Source organism: Aotus nancymaae, unplaced genomic scaffold (assembly GCF_030222135.1).
Source record: "Aotus nancymaae isolate 86718 unplaced genomic scaffold, 86718_ANA_hifiasm-v0.15.2.pri h1tg000062l, whole genome shotgun sequence".
Taxonomy (NCBI): domain Eukaryota; kingdom Metazoa; phylum Chordata; class Mammalia; order Primates; family Aotidae; genus Aotus; species Aotus nancymaae.
The window spans coordinates 37,087,129-37,100,546 of NW_026988476.1; the positions used below are offsets into that span (position 1 = coordinate 37,087,129).

Genomic DNA, 13,418 nt, shown 5'->3' on the forward strand with positions numbered 1-13,418 from the left:
TTTCTTTAGGATGAATGCCACAACTTTATCAAAGTATTTGTTCCAAGAAATGATGAGATGGTTTTTGTTTGTGGTACCAATGCCTTCAATCCCATGTGTAGATACTATAGGGTAAGTATATTTTATGTGATGTGCTTCTTTTGATCAACTTTTCTCCCTTCACTGTCATGCTGTTAGAGTTGAAACCTTTCCGCTTTCCAGTAATTCGTTTTATCTCTAGTGCTATGAAAGAAGACAGAATGCTTCAAATGGAATTTTAATACAAATAAAACAGTACTGCCTTGAAACAGATACATTGAATAGCTATGACACTGGCTATTTATTTTTCTTTTGTAGTTGAGTACCTTAGAATATGATGGGGAAGAAATTAGTGGCCTGGCAAGATGCCCATTTGATGCCAGACAAACCAATGTTGCCCTCTTTGCTGGTAAGATCCTTTAGTGTAATGAATATAAATGATTAATGACATTGAAGGTGAAAAAGGAATTTAATGGATGAGTAAAAGCTAAAAACTTGGATAGCCACCCTGATCTAGGTGTTTGAAAGGCTAAAATCTATGCACAAATTTCCAAAAGAAAAAAAAAGAAGAAAATAAATTAAGGAAGGATATTTCAGTGCACATTGTAAGTATTATGACACCCTGTTGTTAACTAGGCCAGTGACCCCAGATAAGTTGCTTAACTTTTTGATGCCTGGATCCCTCATCTGTAAAATTAGATAATACCACGGCTGACCTGTCACGCATTGATGGTGAGCATCAGGTGTAGCCCTATTTGTATAGGTAATGGTAATACCAGTGAGAGCACTCCAAAGGGCATAACACGCTTCTGAAGCTAACACACTGCAGGATAATTACGGTTATCTTACCAAAATTATAACTTTGGTTTCAGATGGGAAGCTGTATTCTGCCACAGTGGCTGACTTCTTGGCCAGTGATGCCGTTATTTATCGAAGCATGGGTGATGGATCTGCCCTTCGCACAATAAAATATGATTCCAAATGGATAAAAGGTACCTTTGAAGAGCAGTGTCGTGGGGTCACCAGGATAGTGGATGGTCCAAGTGGGGACAGCAGCCACAGCCATCAAGAGGTTCAGTGCATGACTTTATATTGTTTATTTAGAACAAGTACATACTGCTTTGATTGTGAATGGGAGCGTTGACAGGGAATGAGGAGACTAGTAGCCACGTCAGGAGAGTAAGTTCATCCAGATGTTTATCTCAGGTGACCTCAAAAAAAAAAAGAGAGATCTCATCTCTGTGTGTGCCAATTTGTCTAACTTTCTAAATCCACATAGTCCTACTTGCCACCCTACCCGTCTTGGAAAGTTAACTGAGAATCGATTAGTCCATGTGAGAGCCATTTTGTTCTTCAGAGTCTAGAAATCAAGATTTTTTATTTTCAATGTAAGAGGTTTTCTTCCCTAGTTAAATAGGTTAATGAATAAGTCTGTTGAAACAAAGACCTTTGCTGTAGTTCATTTCCCTGTAGGCCTTTTTACAGTCCATTAGCTGACTTTAGAGACGACAGGTTCCCTGAAGCTTGAACACACCCACATTGGGACTCCTCAAAATCATTGGCAGATTGGAGTTCTTGTTGGCTTGAATGTAACTGTGCAACATCTGTCAGTCATGCCTTGCAGTCAGGGTCTTATGCTAATTGAATTATCCTGTAGGAACCAGTTGTTTTTAATTTTTCTTTCAGAACCACACTTTCTTCATGCCATAGAATACGGAAACTATGTCTATTTCTTCTTTCGAGAAATTGCTGTCGAACATAATAATTTAGGCAAGGCAAGTATATGCATTTGAATTGTGAACTTGTGCTGCATGAAATTGAGACCACTGTGGTAGAGTTAAGGACGCTCCCTTGACATGTTTTCCAGCTGTCAATTTAATGCACACAGGGCCAATGCAGAGAGGTGGGTTGCTTATCATGAGAATAATTGCTGGAAAACATCTGAACAATAGCCTGAGTGGGAACAGCAGCCTTGAGTTTTGAGAAGATTTCTTTTCTTTCCAGCAGCCACAGAGTGTGTTCTACAGGTACCCTTGAGCTATGGATGCTTTTTTTTACTCTTTAGAAATCCACTGATAGTCTATTCTTTCTCAGTGTCAAAAGGCAGGATAGAAAGTAGGGACCCCATTCAATTTTTAGTGTTTCAGTGAAAGCCCATGTGATTTTAAAGTATTGCAACCCCTTCTATGCCAAGTTGAAAGATGAAACATTTCATTAACAATACAGGAGGCAAAGTTGGAGACAAAGTGCAGGAATGGTTTTCATTCAGCAAGGCAGACAGACAGCTCACTTCTTGAGGAGCATGTTTGGCAAAACAGGAAAATGGCTTTTTTTTTCTCACAGGTGAATCTAGTTTACCCTCTTACTGTATAGACCCCTAGAGAGAAGACTGCTGGATTCTAGTGAACCAGATACATCTTTCGCATTTTTTGTTCCTCCCTTAAATAGTATCATTTTGTTTCCATTCCTTTCCGTGCTCATAACCCCATCGCTTTGCTTCTGTCCTTTGGGCAGGCTGTATATTCCCGTGTGGCCCGCATATGCAAAAATGACATGGGTGGATCCCAGCGGGTCCTGGAGAAACACTGGACTTCATTTCTGAAAGCTCGACTGAACTGTTCTGTCCCTGGAGATTCATTTTTCTACTTTGATGTTCTGCAGTCTATTACAGACATAATACAAATCAATGGCATCCCCACTGTGGTCGGGGTGTTTACCACACAGCTCAATAGGTAAGAGCAGAACCCCGGCACTGCAAACATGTTCTGTACATGCCTGTCAGAACCAAGACAGGCCCATGTCACCAGCCTGATGGTTTTCTCCTTTTTCAGCATCCCTGGTTCTGCTGTCTGTGCATTTAGCATGGATGACATTGAAAAAGTATTCAAAGGCCGGTTTAAGGAACAGAAAACTCCAGATTCTGTGTGGACAGCAGTTCCCGAAGACAAAGTCCCAAAGCCAAGGTAAACAAAAAAGTCGAAAAGTGTTTTGTCTTGAACAAAACCCTCCAGTCATTGGAAGCATCCCTCCTCAGGGAGCAGCTGGGCCAACCTCCCACACCAGGAAAGGGTCCCTCCCTCTGCAGCATCTCAGACAGAACCAGTAGACATAGCCTTGTGACCTGCAAGCTCATGAGTGTGAATGTACAGCCCATTGAATTCAGGGACATAGCATTGCTCCTTTAGTTTCACTCACCTCCTTCCTCCCTTGACCTCTTCTCTTAGAATGTACACTTATTCCTTAGATACAGTACATGGTGTGGCAGGGGTGGCCGAGAGCATAAAAGAATGCTGTTTTCCTTCCAGGCCTGGCTGTTGTGCAAAACACGGCCTTGCCGAAGCTTATAAAACCTCCATCGATTTCCCGGATGAAACCCTGTCATTCATCAAATCTCATCCCCTAATGGACTCTGCCGTTCCACCCATTGCCGATGAGCCCTGGTTCACAAAGACTCGGGTCAGGTGAGATGGTGTGGGAAACACTCCTTCCTCCAACGTTTTCGCTGCCCCTTGGCCTCCCCTTCTGATTTGTGCCATCTCCTCTGTTAGGTACAGACTGACAGCCATCGCGGTGGACCATTCTGCCGGGCCCTACCAGAACTACACAGTCATCTTTGTTGGCTCTGAAGCTGGCGTGGTACTTAAAGTTCTGGCGAAGACCAGTCCTTTCTCTTTGAACGACAGCGTATTACTGGAAGAGATTGAAGCCTACAACCATGCAAAGTAGGTGTATCTTACAAGAACCCGCTTCAGCACTGTTAAAAAATTTCCAACATGTATTTCATCTAGTCATTTCCTTTTGGCCCTCTCAATTAGCAGTGGCTTGGCATATTAGTGTTTTGCGTTTTTTTCGCATTGAAATAAATCCTGGGTTTGTTTTTATCCCAAGCCCACTAGGGTAAGGAGAGTGAACAGCTGATGAGTTTAAAAATAATTCAGCCCTTGTTTTTCACCTGTAAATATGAGAACGTATTAGCAGCACCTCTCTTACCTTGCAAATATATTTCAAGATGCTACATGCAGCAGACAGTTGTAAGCTTGCACACCACACACACACAAATATACATGCACATACATATGCAGAATGTAATACTAGTTAAGCGTTTCCTTCCTATCACTAATATGTAGGAGAATGTTTATTTAGACCATGAAAAAAGAAGACAAGAAATACATTAGAGAAATGGAGCAAAGGGGACTAAGGAGAGATCTAGAATCATCTAACACAGGAAAATTTAAATGCATTAAAACACTATCGTTTTTATTTCTATAGTCAAATGTGGCCTTCACAAATCCAATTCACTTCTATCATCATAACAGGAAAGCAATCTTTAAAAACCCTTTGTCCAGCCTGAAATTTAACCAGCCATGCAGAGAAATAGAAGATGAATTACATAATTATTTCCCAAACTATGTACTTTCCTTGTTTGTAACCAAGAATATTCCTTAAAGTTTCCCAGCTCTTAATAATTGCTAAATCAAACCACACTTGACTAAACATATGGCTTCAAAATGTTTCCCACAAAATAGGTGCAATGCTGAGAATGAGGAAGACAAAAAGGTCATCTCATTGCAGTTGGATAAAGATCACCACGCTATATATGTGGCATTCTCTAGCTGCGTTATCCGCATCCCCCTCAGTCGCTGTGAGCGTTACGGATCATGTAAAAAGTAAGCTCGTGTTTCTTTACTTACCCTGGGTCTTGCAGCATCGAAACCTTTGATGATGAGAAAATCCAAGCTACATTCTCTTTGGCTTCATACAGGTCTTGTATTGCATCTCGTGACCCGTATTGTGGCTGGTTAAGTCAGGGATCCTGCGGTAGAGTGACCCCAGGGATGCTGTAAGTATACTTTGTCACGTGAACTAGGATGAGCCATCCTCTCCAAATTCTCTAAAGCTAGAAATTGTAGAAAACTTCCAATTACACTACTTTTCTTTTCTTCTTCTTCTTTTGTTGTTGTTGTGGGGGAAATAGGAAAAAGAAAACCTGGAGATGTGAGGAGGAAACAAATAATACTTAAGGGAAATGGTAGACCTAGTAATACTTAAAATAAATGGATGGAGAGAAAACACCAATTCTCTTCTGTTCTCTTAAACATTCTAGTTTACCAGTTTTTAACAGAAATAGTCATTTTAGCAAGTTATGTTGAAATGTATATATATATATATATTTTCTCTCTGCCCATTCTTACTAATCAGTCTGTGTTCTTGGTTCTGCTCTGGTTGTCACTTGTGTTCCTATGAAGGCTGTTAACCGAAGACTTCTTTGCTTTCCATAACCACAGTGCTGGAGGATATGAGCAAGACACAGAATTTGGCAACACAGCTCATCTAGGGGACTGCCACGGTAAGACAGAGTCTTCCATTCCCACCTGGACCTTCTTTTGGACCACATTTGCACGTGGACAATCAGTCTTTTTAATGACTCAGGACACATACCACCTAGCATTTAACTTAAACTTCGCAAAAGCTGAGCTGTTTGGTCACGGGGTGACATTAGAAAACAGGCTTACGTTTTTTTCCTTCACGATTTACAATTTTGTAGGAAATCTAGAGAGAGGTAGTCTAACCAGTAGGTTAATCTTTTTAATTTGTAGTCTCTTTTATTTTTGACTTTTTTAGTTAATTGGAATTCATAAATTTTTGCTTTCTTTTGGTTACTTTTCACTGATTACTTGTTCCTTTAATTCTTTTAGAAATTTTGCCTACTTCAACTACACCAGATTACAAAATATTTGGCGGTCCAACATCTGGTTAGTTTTTTTTAATTTTTTTGAATTAACTACCTTTTCTTTCCTTCAGTTCAGCATTTTCAGCCCCTTCTCCCCTCCTTTTGCGCAGTTTGGCAGCCCTTCATTTTTCCGCTTTGACTCATAATCCCTCTGATGGTACCAAAAGACTTTTCTTACTTAGCACTTCACCCTGTAGAGCATGTTAACACTTCATCATTGACCAAGGCACATCCTTAAAGAAAATTCAAATGGGCTAACATAGACTGCATTCCAGCTGCACGCACGCCCACCCAAGCTTTCTTCTCTCTCACATCTTTGCATTGTGAATGTTCCCTCTGGCCATCCGTATTTAATGGATGGCAGAATTTCATTATTTTCCCCATCTCTCCTCACCTTTCCTATGACCTAGTAAACAAATACACATTTCCCATAAATGTGTATTTATAAGTTAGAGATCTTTGAATGGTTTGCGCTAATCCTGGGAATCTTTGAATGTTTGGTCTCAGTGGTGTGAAAAAGACTTCAGTGGAGTTGAGCTAATTTTTGATGTATTAAGATGTTCAGTGGGCTCTCCAAGCCTCTCTGTACCTGTTTTGGAGCCTTCATCTGGAACTGTTGCACCAGTCAGAATTGCAGTCTCTGAGGTTTTAGCCTAAAAGCGTAAGCTTACATTTTGAGGGAAAATTTATTTGGAGGAAATCAGTAATAGACATGCTAAAAGGTTAAGTTACTCCCGGTCCTATTGCTGCTTCTAAAACTCACCAGCAATTCCTTTCCTCAGGGGGAGAAAAAGATGGCAGATCTTATATATCAGAATATCCTCATTCAGTTAGTAAATGCCAGTACCTTTGCATTAGCAGCCTCTAACTCTTTTTGGAAGGAACTCCCCAGCGGTTTTTGAGAGCACAGGCAAAGTCCCTGCTTCAGTGTTTTACTGGGGACGGCAGAGCCTCAGTGTAGTGGATAATGGGAGGCACCTGGTAATAACCTCTTAGGCAGAGCTGGTTTATCACATCCAAAATCAAGTCTTTTCACAGATTTAACCAGATATTTTCCAACCAAGTCCCATCATAGCTTCTTCCTTAACGAAGACTACACATTTTCTAACCATCTGTGAAAGTGCTTTTTATTTTTTTCCTGAGATGGAGTCTCGCTCTGTTGCCCAGGCTGGAGTACAGTGGCACGCGATCTCAGTTCACTGCAACCTCCACTTCCCCGGGTTAAAGCAATTCTCCTACCTCAGCCTCCTGAGTAGCTAGGATTACAGGTGTGTGCCACCACACCCAGCTAATTTTTGTATTTTTAGTAGAGACATGTTTCACTGTGCTGGCCAGGCTGGTCTTGAACTCCTGACCTCATGGTCTGCCCACCTCAGCCTCCCAAAGTGCTGGGATTACAGTTGTGAGCCACTGCGCCCGGCCGAAAGTGCTTTTTAAAATACACAAAAAGAAATGAAAAGATGTCTCACAAGAAAATGAGGAAACAGCAACTAATCTGCCCTGGGAATTGTATTATCTTTTTCATGAGTGTCATTAGTAACCACAGGGGCTTTCCTAAAAGGCTTTTGAGTATCTTTAATTTTGAAATCTGCTTACTATGTTGTTACTGTTTGTTAATTTTTAGTTTCCATTCCTCCCTTAAAAGAAAGGAATTTGATGTAGCTTCCTCAGGTGTGTTTTTACAAAATCCTAGAATATACTTTCTCATAAAATTTACTTAAACTTTATTTAAAAATGCAACAGACCAATCAAAAAAATCTTGACACTGTCCATGTTAATAAAAATCTGTTTGCCACCACAGACATGGAGGTATCTTCATCTTCTGTTACCACAATGGCAAGTATCCCAGAAATCACACCTAAAGTGATTGATACCTGGAGACCTAAACTGACAAGCTCTCGGAAATTTGTAGTTCAAGATGATCCAAACACTTCTGATTTTACTGATCCTTTATCGGGTATCCCAAAGGGTAAGGCCTCAGCAGGGACCTCATCTCTAACTGCATGGAAACCTGATCCTTAATATCACTGTGGAGTATGTGGTTCTCCAGAGGTGAGCCTCACTGGAGCTTCTGCGGTTGTACCTCCACCGCCCCTGGCCACAGTCTCTCCGGCTTTCTGTGGTTATATCTGAGTGCATTCCTTAAAAGATAAAAGAGGTAGAAAGCTGTTGGAGAAAGGGCTGGTGAAACAGCCACTCCGACAATCTAATCTGTGTTGATTTCTGTCTGAAGAAGCAGAGAGCCTGCTGGATTTCAGGGAATTTCAAGGGTCACCGCAGCAACATCAAAAAACAAAACTCATTAATTAATCCTGATAGCAGATATTTTGTCTAGGAACCTTTGTCAGTCTCTTGTTTAGCTTCAGTTCAAAATGCAATCTGAAAAGGATATGTGAGATGCTAAGTTGCTTGAATGCCGCAAGCAATAAAACATAGCAGAGTGCTTGTCCATAACTATCATTTTCAGCCCTTAATAAGAGCAGTTATAAAATAGCTGCCTGTTGAGTTAGCTTATTAGATATATTACTCTAGGCAAAAAAATCTATTCTTTAGTGCTTACTAAACGATGGTATCAGGTTTCCAATCAGTTTTTAAGGCAGTGCATTGTCATTTATGATTTATATCAGTTGATTTTCGTTTTATGTGTTTTTGTTGTAAACAATTTTATAATCATTCTTCTTTCTGCTTTGATTTCTTTAGTAGCGCCATTTTTTTCTACTTTTCTTTCTTGCTCTTTCACAGTGCCACCGAATTCCATAACCCTGAACATTAATTAAAAACAACTAATGTTCAAAGGCCTTAGTACTAACTTAAAGCAACGGAATCTTGAGAATCACTCTGATTTACCTTACTCTGGGATAGCTGTGTTTATAGCATGTAACAGACTTGAATACCTCTTAAACTAACATTTTTTTGATTAATTGTTAGATGTCTGTGGTTGCATTAAAAGGTTAATTTCAATAATTATAAACTAATTTGCTCTTCTTTTTCTAGGTGTAATTTAAATATTTTCAAATATGTTCAGATAATTTGACAATTTACTTAACTAATACACAGTATGTTTCCTTAGACTGTCTGGATTTCTGACATAGTCAGTCATTCAAGAGTGCTTCACCCCAAGATGGAATGAAAAAACAAATCCAAGCAAACATGAAAGTCTCTATTTATAGCTAACTGTGATCAAGCAGATATTTTTGGTTTGTGAACAAATTATGTGTTCTTTTTTTAAGTTAGTATAATTGTATTGGAATAATTACTTTAGCATAATATATGTTTATGCTAATTATTATTTTCCTATATCTTAGCAGTACCCTTAAATTCTGACTTATAAATTAAGAGAAAATTATGACACAAAACATATAAGGAGTTTAAAGTTAGCTATTTAGAAAATATACACTTTAACTATTTTTAAGATAGAAACTCTTAAAATTCCTAACATATAACAACCATTTATGAGAGATTGGAGGAAAAGAACAGAAAAATACAGATCAGTGGGAGATTAGAGTTATTCTGGCATTTGCAGCAATCCTGTATGTCTCTGGGGATCCTAGTTTGATTAAAAACAAAATATACAAGGAATTTTGGAGTCTACTTGACCCTCCAAAGCTAAGCATATGGACCACGTGAAGGCCATGTTGGCTCACTGAAAGCCATTTGTTATTTATTATTATGTTTAAATAGCACCTCATTCATACTGTCCCATGTGTCTATTGCAGGTGTACGATGGGAAGTCCAGTCTGGAGAGTCCAACCAGATGGTCCACATGAATGTCCTCATCACCTGTGTCTTTGCTGCTTTTGTTCTGGGGGCATTCATTGCAGGTGTGGCAGTATACTGCTATCGAGACATGTTTGTTCGGAAAAACAGAAAGATCCATAAAGATGCAGAATCCGCCCAGTCATGCACAGACTCCAGTGGAAGTTTTGCCAAACTCAATGGTCTCTTTGACAGCCCCGTCAAGGAATACCAACAGAATATTGATTCTCCTAAACTGTATAGTAACCTGCTGTCCAGTCGGAAAGAGCTACCACCCAATGGAGATACTAAATCCATGGTAATGGACCATCGAGGGCAACCTCCAGAACTGGCTGCTCTTCCCACTCCTGAGTCTACACCTGTGCTTCACCAGAAGACCCTGCAGGCCATGAAAAGCCACTCAGAAAAGGCCCATGGCCATGGGGCTTCAAGGAAAGAAACCCCTCAGTTCTTTCCCTCTAGTCCGCCACCTCACTCCCCGTTAAGTCATGGGCACATCCCCAGTGCCATTGTTCTTCCAAATGCTACGCATGACTACAACACGTCTTTCTCAAACTCCAATGCTCACAAAGCCGAAAAGAAGCTTCAAAACATTGATCACCCTCTCACAAAGTCATCCAGTAAGAGAGATCACCGGCGTTCTGTCGATTCCAGAAATACACTCAATGATCTCCTGAAGCATCTGAATGACCCAAATAGTAACCCCAAAGCCATCATGGGAGACATCCAAATGGCCCACCAGAACTTAATGCTGGACCCCGTGGGGTCCATGTCTGAGGTCCCGCCTAAAGTTCCCAACCGGGAGGCATCGCTGTACTCCCCTCCTTCAACTCTCCCCAGAAACAGCCCCACCAAGCGAGTGGATGTCCCCACCACTCCTGGAGTCCCAATGACTTCTCTGGAAAGACAAAGGGGTTATCACAAAAATTCCTCCCAGAGGCACTCAATATCTGCTATGCCTAAAAACTTAAACTCACCAAATGGTGTTTTGTTATCCAGACAGCCTAGTATGAACCGTGGAGGATATATGCCCACCCCCACTGGGGCAAAGGTGGACTATATTCAGGGAACACCAGTGAGTGTTCATCTGCAGCCTTCCCTCTCCAGACAGAGCAGCTACACCAGTAATGGTACTCTTCCTAGGACGGGACTAAAGAGGACGCCGTCCTTAAAACCTGACGTGCCACCAAAGCCTTCCTTTGTTCCTCAAACCCCGTCTGTCAGACCACTGAACAAATACACGTACTAGGCCTCGAGTGTGCTATTCCCATGTGGCTTTATCTCGTCCATGTTGTTGAGAGGATGATGTTGTAAGGGTACCTTAAAACGAGACTCGCTTGTATTTTAAGAGAAGCAGGTGGCCAAAGAAACTCTTTCTAACTTTGGCAACATCAGAACTTGCCACATGTAGCTATTGCAGCAAGGCTTCTGTGTACTTGCCTGAAAACAAAGGAAGGTGCTGGTCATTCCATTTCTTTTGTTTGAAGCTAAAGAGATGTGTAGCTCCCAGGGGCTACCTTACCAGTATAAAGAGCTGATAACAGTACTCAGACGAATCTGTGAACAAATACTTGAAAATGGGTTCAATGTAGACTGCCATTATGTGTGGTCTTCCCATTAAATGTGAACGTTTTACTATGTATGCATTCACCTTGCCTCTTGCACAAATGTCAAAATAAGATGGTAATGTCTCAAAGAAATGAACTTGTAGATTACCAGGCAGTTTGCTAAAAATTCAATCTTTGACCCAAGCTGTAGCATTTCTTTTCATGTGTGGCATTTTTTTTCATGCCACCAACAAACTTGTTGCGCGCACATGTGCGCGCGAGTGTGTGTGTGTGTGTGTGTGTGTGTGTTCATTCTGTACCCACTAGGATTTGTTTAGGTGCCCATTGCATCTTTTTGTGCTATGGAGTTGTTTACATAGAGCATGACTGAACAAGAGACAATAACTACTTCCCACAGGAGTCCATTGGGTTCAGCTTTGAAAGAGGAATAGAATCAAGGCTCCTTTGACCATCAAAATGATGAACTTTACTATGTGGTACCCAATGCCAGAATGTAAGAGTTGCAAGTGATTTTGTGCTGCTATTTGTTAAAACTTCTATTCCAGTCTTGCCAGCTTAAGGAGATCAAGATATTACGAGGTATCCTTGATTTATTTTCCAGTATTCAGTAGTAAAATTTACCTGTCCACTGTGAATCAAAGCCTGAGTCACTCTATTTAACCTTGGACACACTAATAAGGTTTTATTTTGATTGTGTTTGGTTTTTTTCCACATAGTAAAATTTCTCCTCCTTTAACTCTTCCTACCCCTCAAGTAAAAAAACAAAAAACAAAACAAAAAAAATAGAAGACAAAAGACATATGAAAGGAATTGTAATTGGCTCAACAGAAACAGTCTGTGAAAACCTAATAGTGGTGCAATCACGTTGTCCATGTTGTGTTATGTGAGAATTTTCTCCCAAGTCATGCAGGTAATGACAATATACTGTAAATACCACATGTGAGTTTACCTGAATCTGTGCATTTTGTGCCTTATTCATGAGAATGATAGAAGTACTAAAATATGTCAAGTGTTTTCAGTATAGCACATTATTTACTGAGTGCCAGTTGTAAATGTTTTTCAACCAGCACCTGAAAAGACTCTTTTCAAAAAATCACAGAAACAATCTAGAACAATTAATTGTTACATAATCCACCCTCAGAGCAGCATTACATTCTTTGCCATGAGAAACATTCCACTCCTGCTTTCCTAAGGATGAAACAGTGATAATGTGAACTCAAATGAGGTTTCCTGGGTAATGTGACACCTGCGGAAACTATATAGCGTCATTTATACGTAGTTTGGCAGAAACCACTTACGGTTGATGATGTGCAACCCTGCTGACTGTTTCAGTAATATGCTGCACACCACACGATTGTTTAGTGAACCAAATCTAGAAAGTACCAAGGCAGAGGAATGCTCCTGATGTAGTCAGGCAAATGAGTTCGACTGATTTCTTGTGATAATACTGTTGGTACCTATTGGTACTGTTGGAGGAGGACAGGCTGCAGAAGACCGGATCATTTTTATACAGAATGTGAAATACTGATACAGTTATTCTTTTTTATTTTTATTTTTTTTAAAGAACACTGTCTTATAAAGAACATGATTTCTGGTGATCTCTGGAAGCGCTAGAGCTAAAATTTCTGAAACACTTCAGCTTTGCAACTAAAATATTACAGATTAATAAATTAAACCAACCAATGATAAACACTACTCAGTCCACCAACAACATGTTTGAATTCACCTTACCAATATTAATCCCAGCGTGTGTAAAACGGAACAGTAACTGTGTGTGACCCCAGATAACATTTTGTAACATTGTGCTTCCTTGTAGTTTGTAATGTGAGTTCAATCAGTATTTATGTTGAAATTTCTAACATTAAATCTAGTCTCTATCCTGTTAATTTAATTTTTAAATGCTTTATCCATTTGTGCAAAGGTAAACGCAGATTGTATCTTTTTTAATGGTACGGCATAAAAAGTAACCCTAAAGTGAAGTGGCTCTATACTGTTTTATAGAGTACTTTAACATGTATAGATATCTTGTAAACTTGTATTGTGGATGTGTAAATAATATGTACTTTGGGTTTTTAACACCGCATGTAAAGTCAAAATAAAATATACAAATCATTATATTCCTGCCTCTTGATATTGAAGAGGTTTATAACATATTATATTTTTAAAATATTTTTAAGTCAATCAACACCAGTAAGAGTTGCTTTTAAAATCTGCCAAAATATTCTTACCTGGAACAGTTGGTCTCCAGTCATGGTTATACTACCATTCTCTCCTTGGAAGGCTGATACTGGAGGTCAGAGCCCCTGAAAAAAATGAGAAACTGTTCAGAAAGCCAGATGAACTGT

General features: G+C 39.9%; 1 protein-coding gene across 16 annotated transcripts in view; it reads left to right on the forward strand.

Annotated features, from left to right (window-relative positions):
- SEMA6D (semaphorin 6D) overlaps nt 1-13,188 on the forward strand; it is a 56,118-nt gene extending 42,930 nt beyond the window's left edge. For 2 of the 16 annotated variants that reach the window (XM_012442340.3, XM_012442341.3), the window contains exons 6-19: nt 10-111; nt 337-427; nt 891-1,010; nt 1,705-1,793; nt 2,533-2,750; nt 2,850-2,981; nt 3,324-3,479; nt 3,567-3,740; nt 4,545-4,685; nt 4,781-4,858; nt 5,265-5,365; nt 5,715-5,771; nt 7,551-7,718; nt 9,466-13,188. In XM_012442340.3, the coding sequence (XP_012297763.1) occupies nt 10-111; nt 337-427; nt 891-1,010; nt 1,705-1,793; nt 2,533-2,750; nt 2,850-2,981; nt 3,324-3,479; nt 3,567-3,740; nt 4,545-4,685; nt 4,781-4,858; nt 5,265-5,365; nt 5,715-5,771; nt 7,551-7,718; nt 9,466-10,754 (2,916 nt within the window). In that variant the 3' untranslated portion in view covers nt 10,755-13,188. Of the gene's footprint in view, nt 1-9; nt 112-336; nt 428-890; nt 1,011-1,704; nt 1,794-2,532; nt 2,751-2,849; nt 2,982-3,323; nt 3,480-3,566; nt 3,745-4,544; nt 4,686-4,780; nt 4,859-5,264; nt 5,366-5,714; nt 5,772-7,550; nt 7,719-9,465 lie in introns of those variants that run through there. The other 14 variants (XM_012442344.3, XM_012442345.2, XM_012442347.3 and 11 more) reach the window with 9 other exon arrangements.
- Nucleotides 13,189-13,418: the final 230 nt, after the last annotated feature.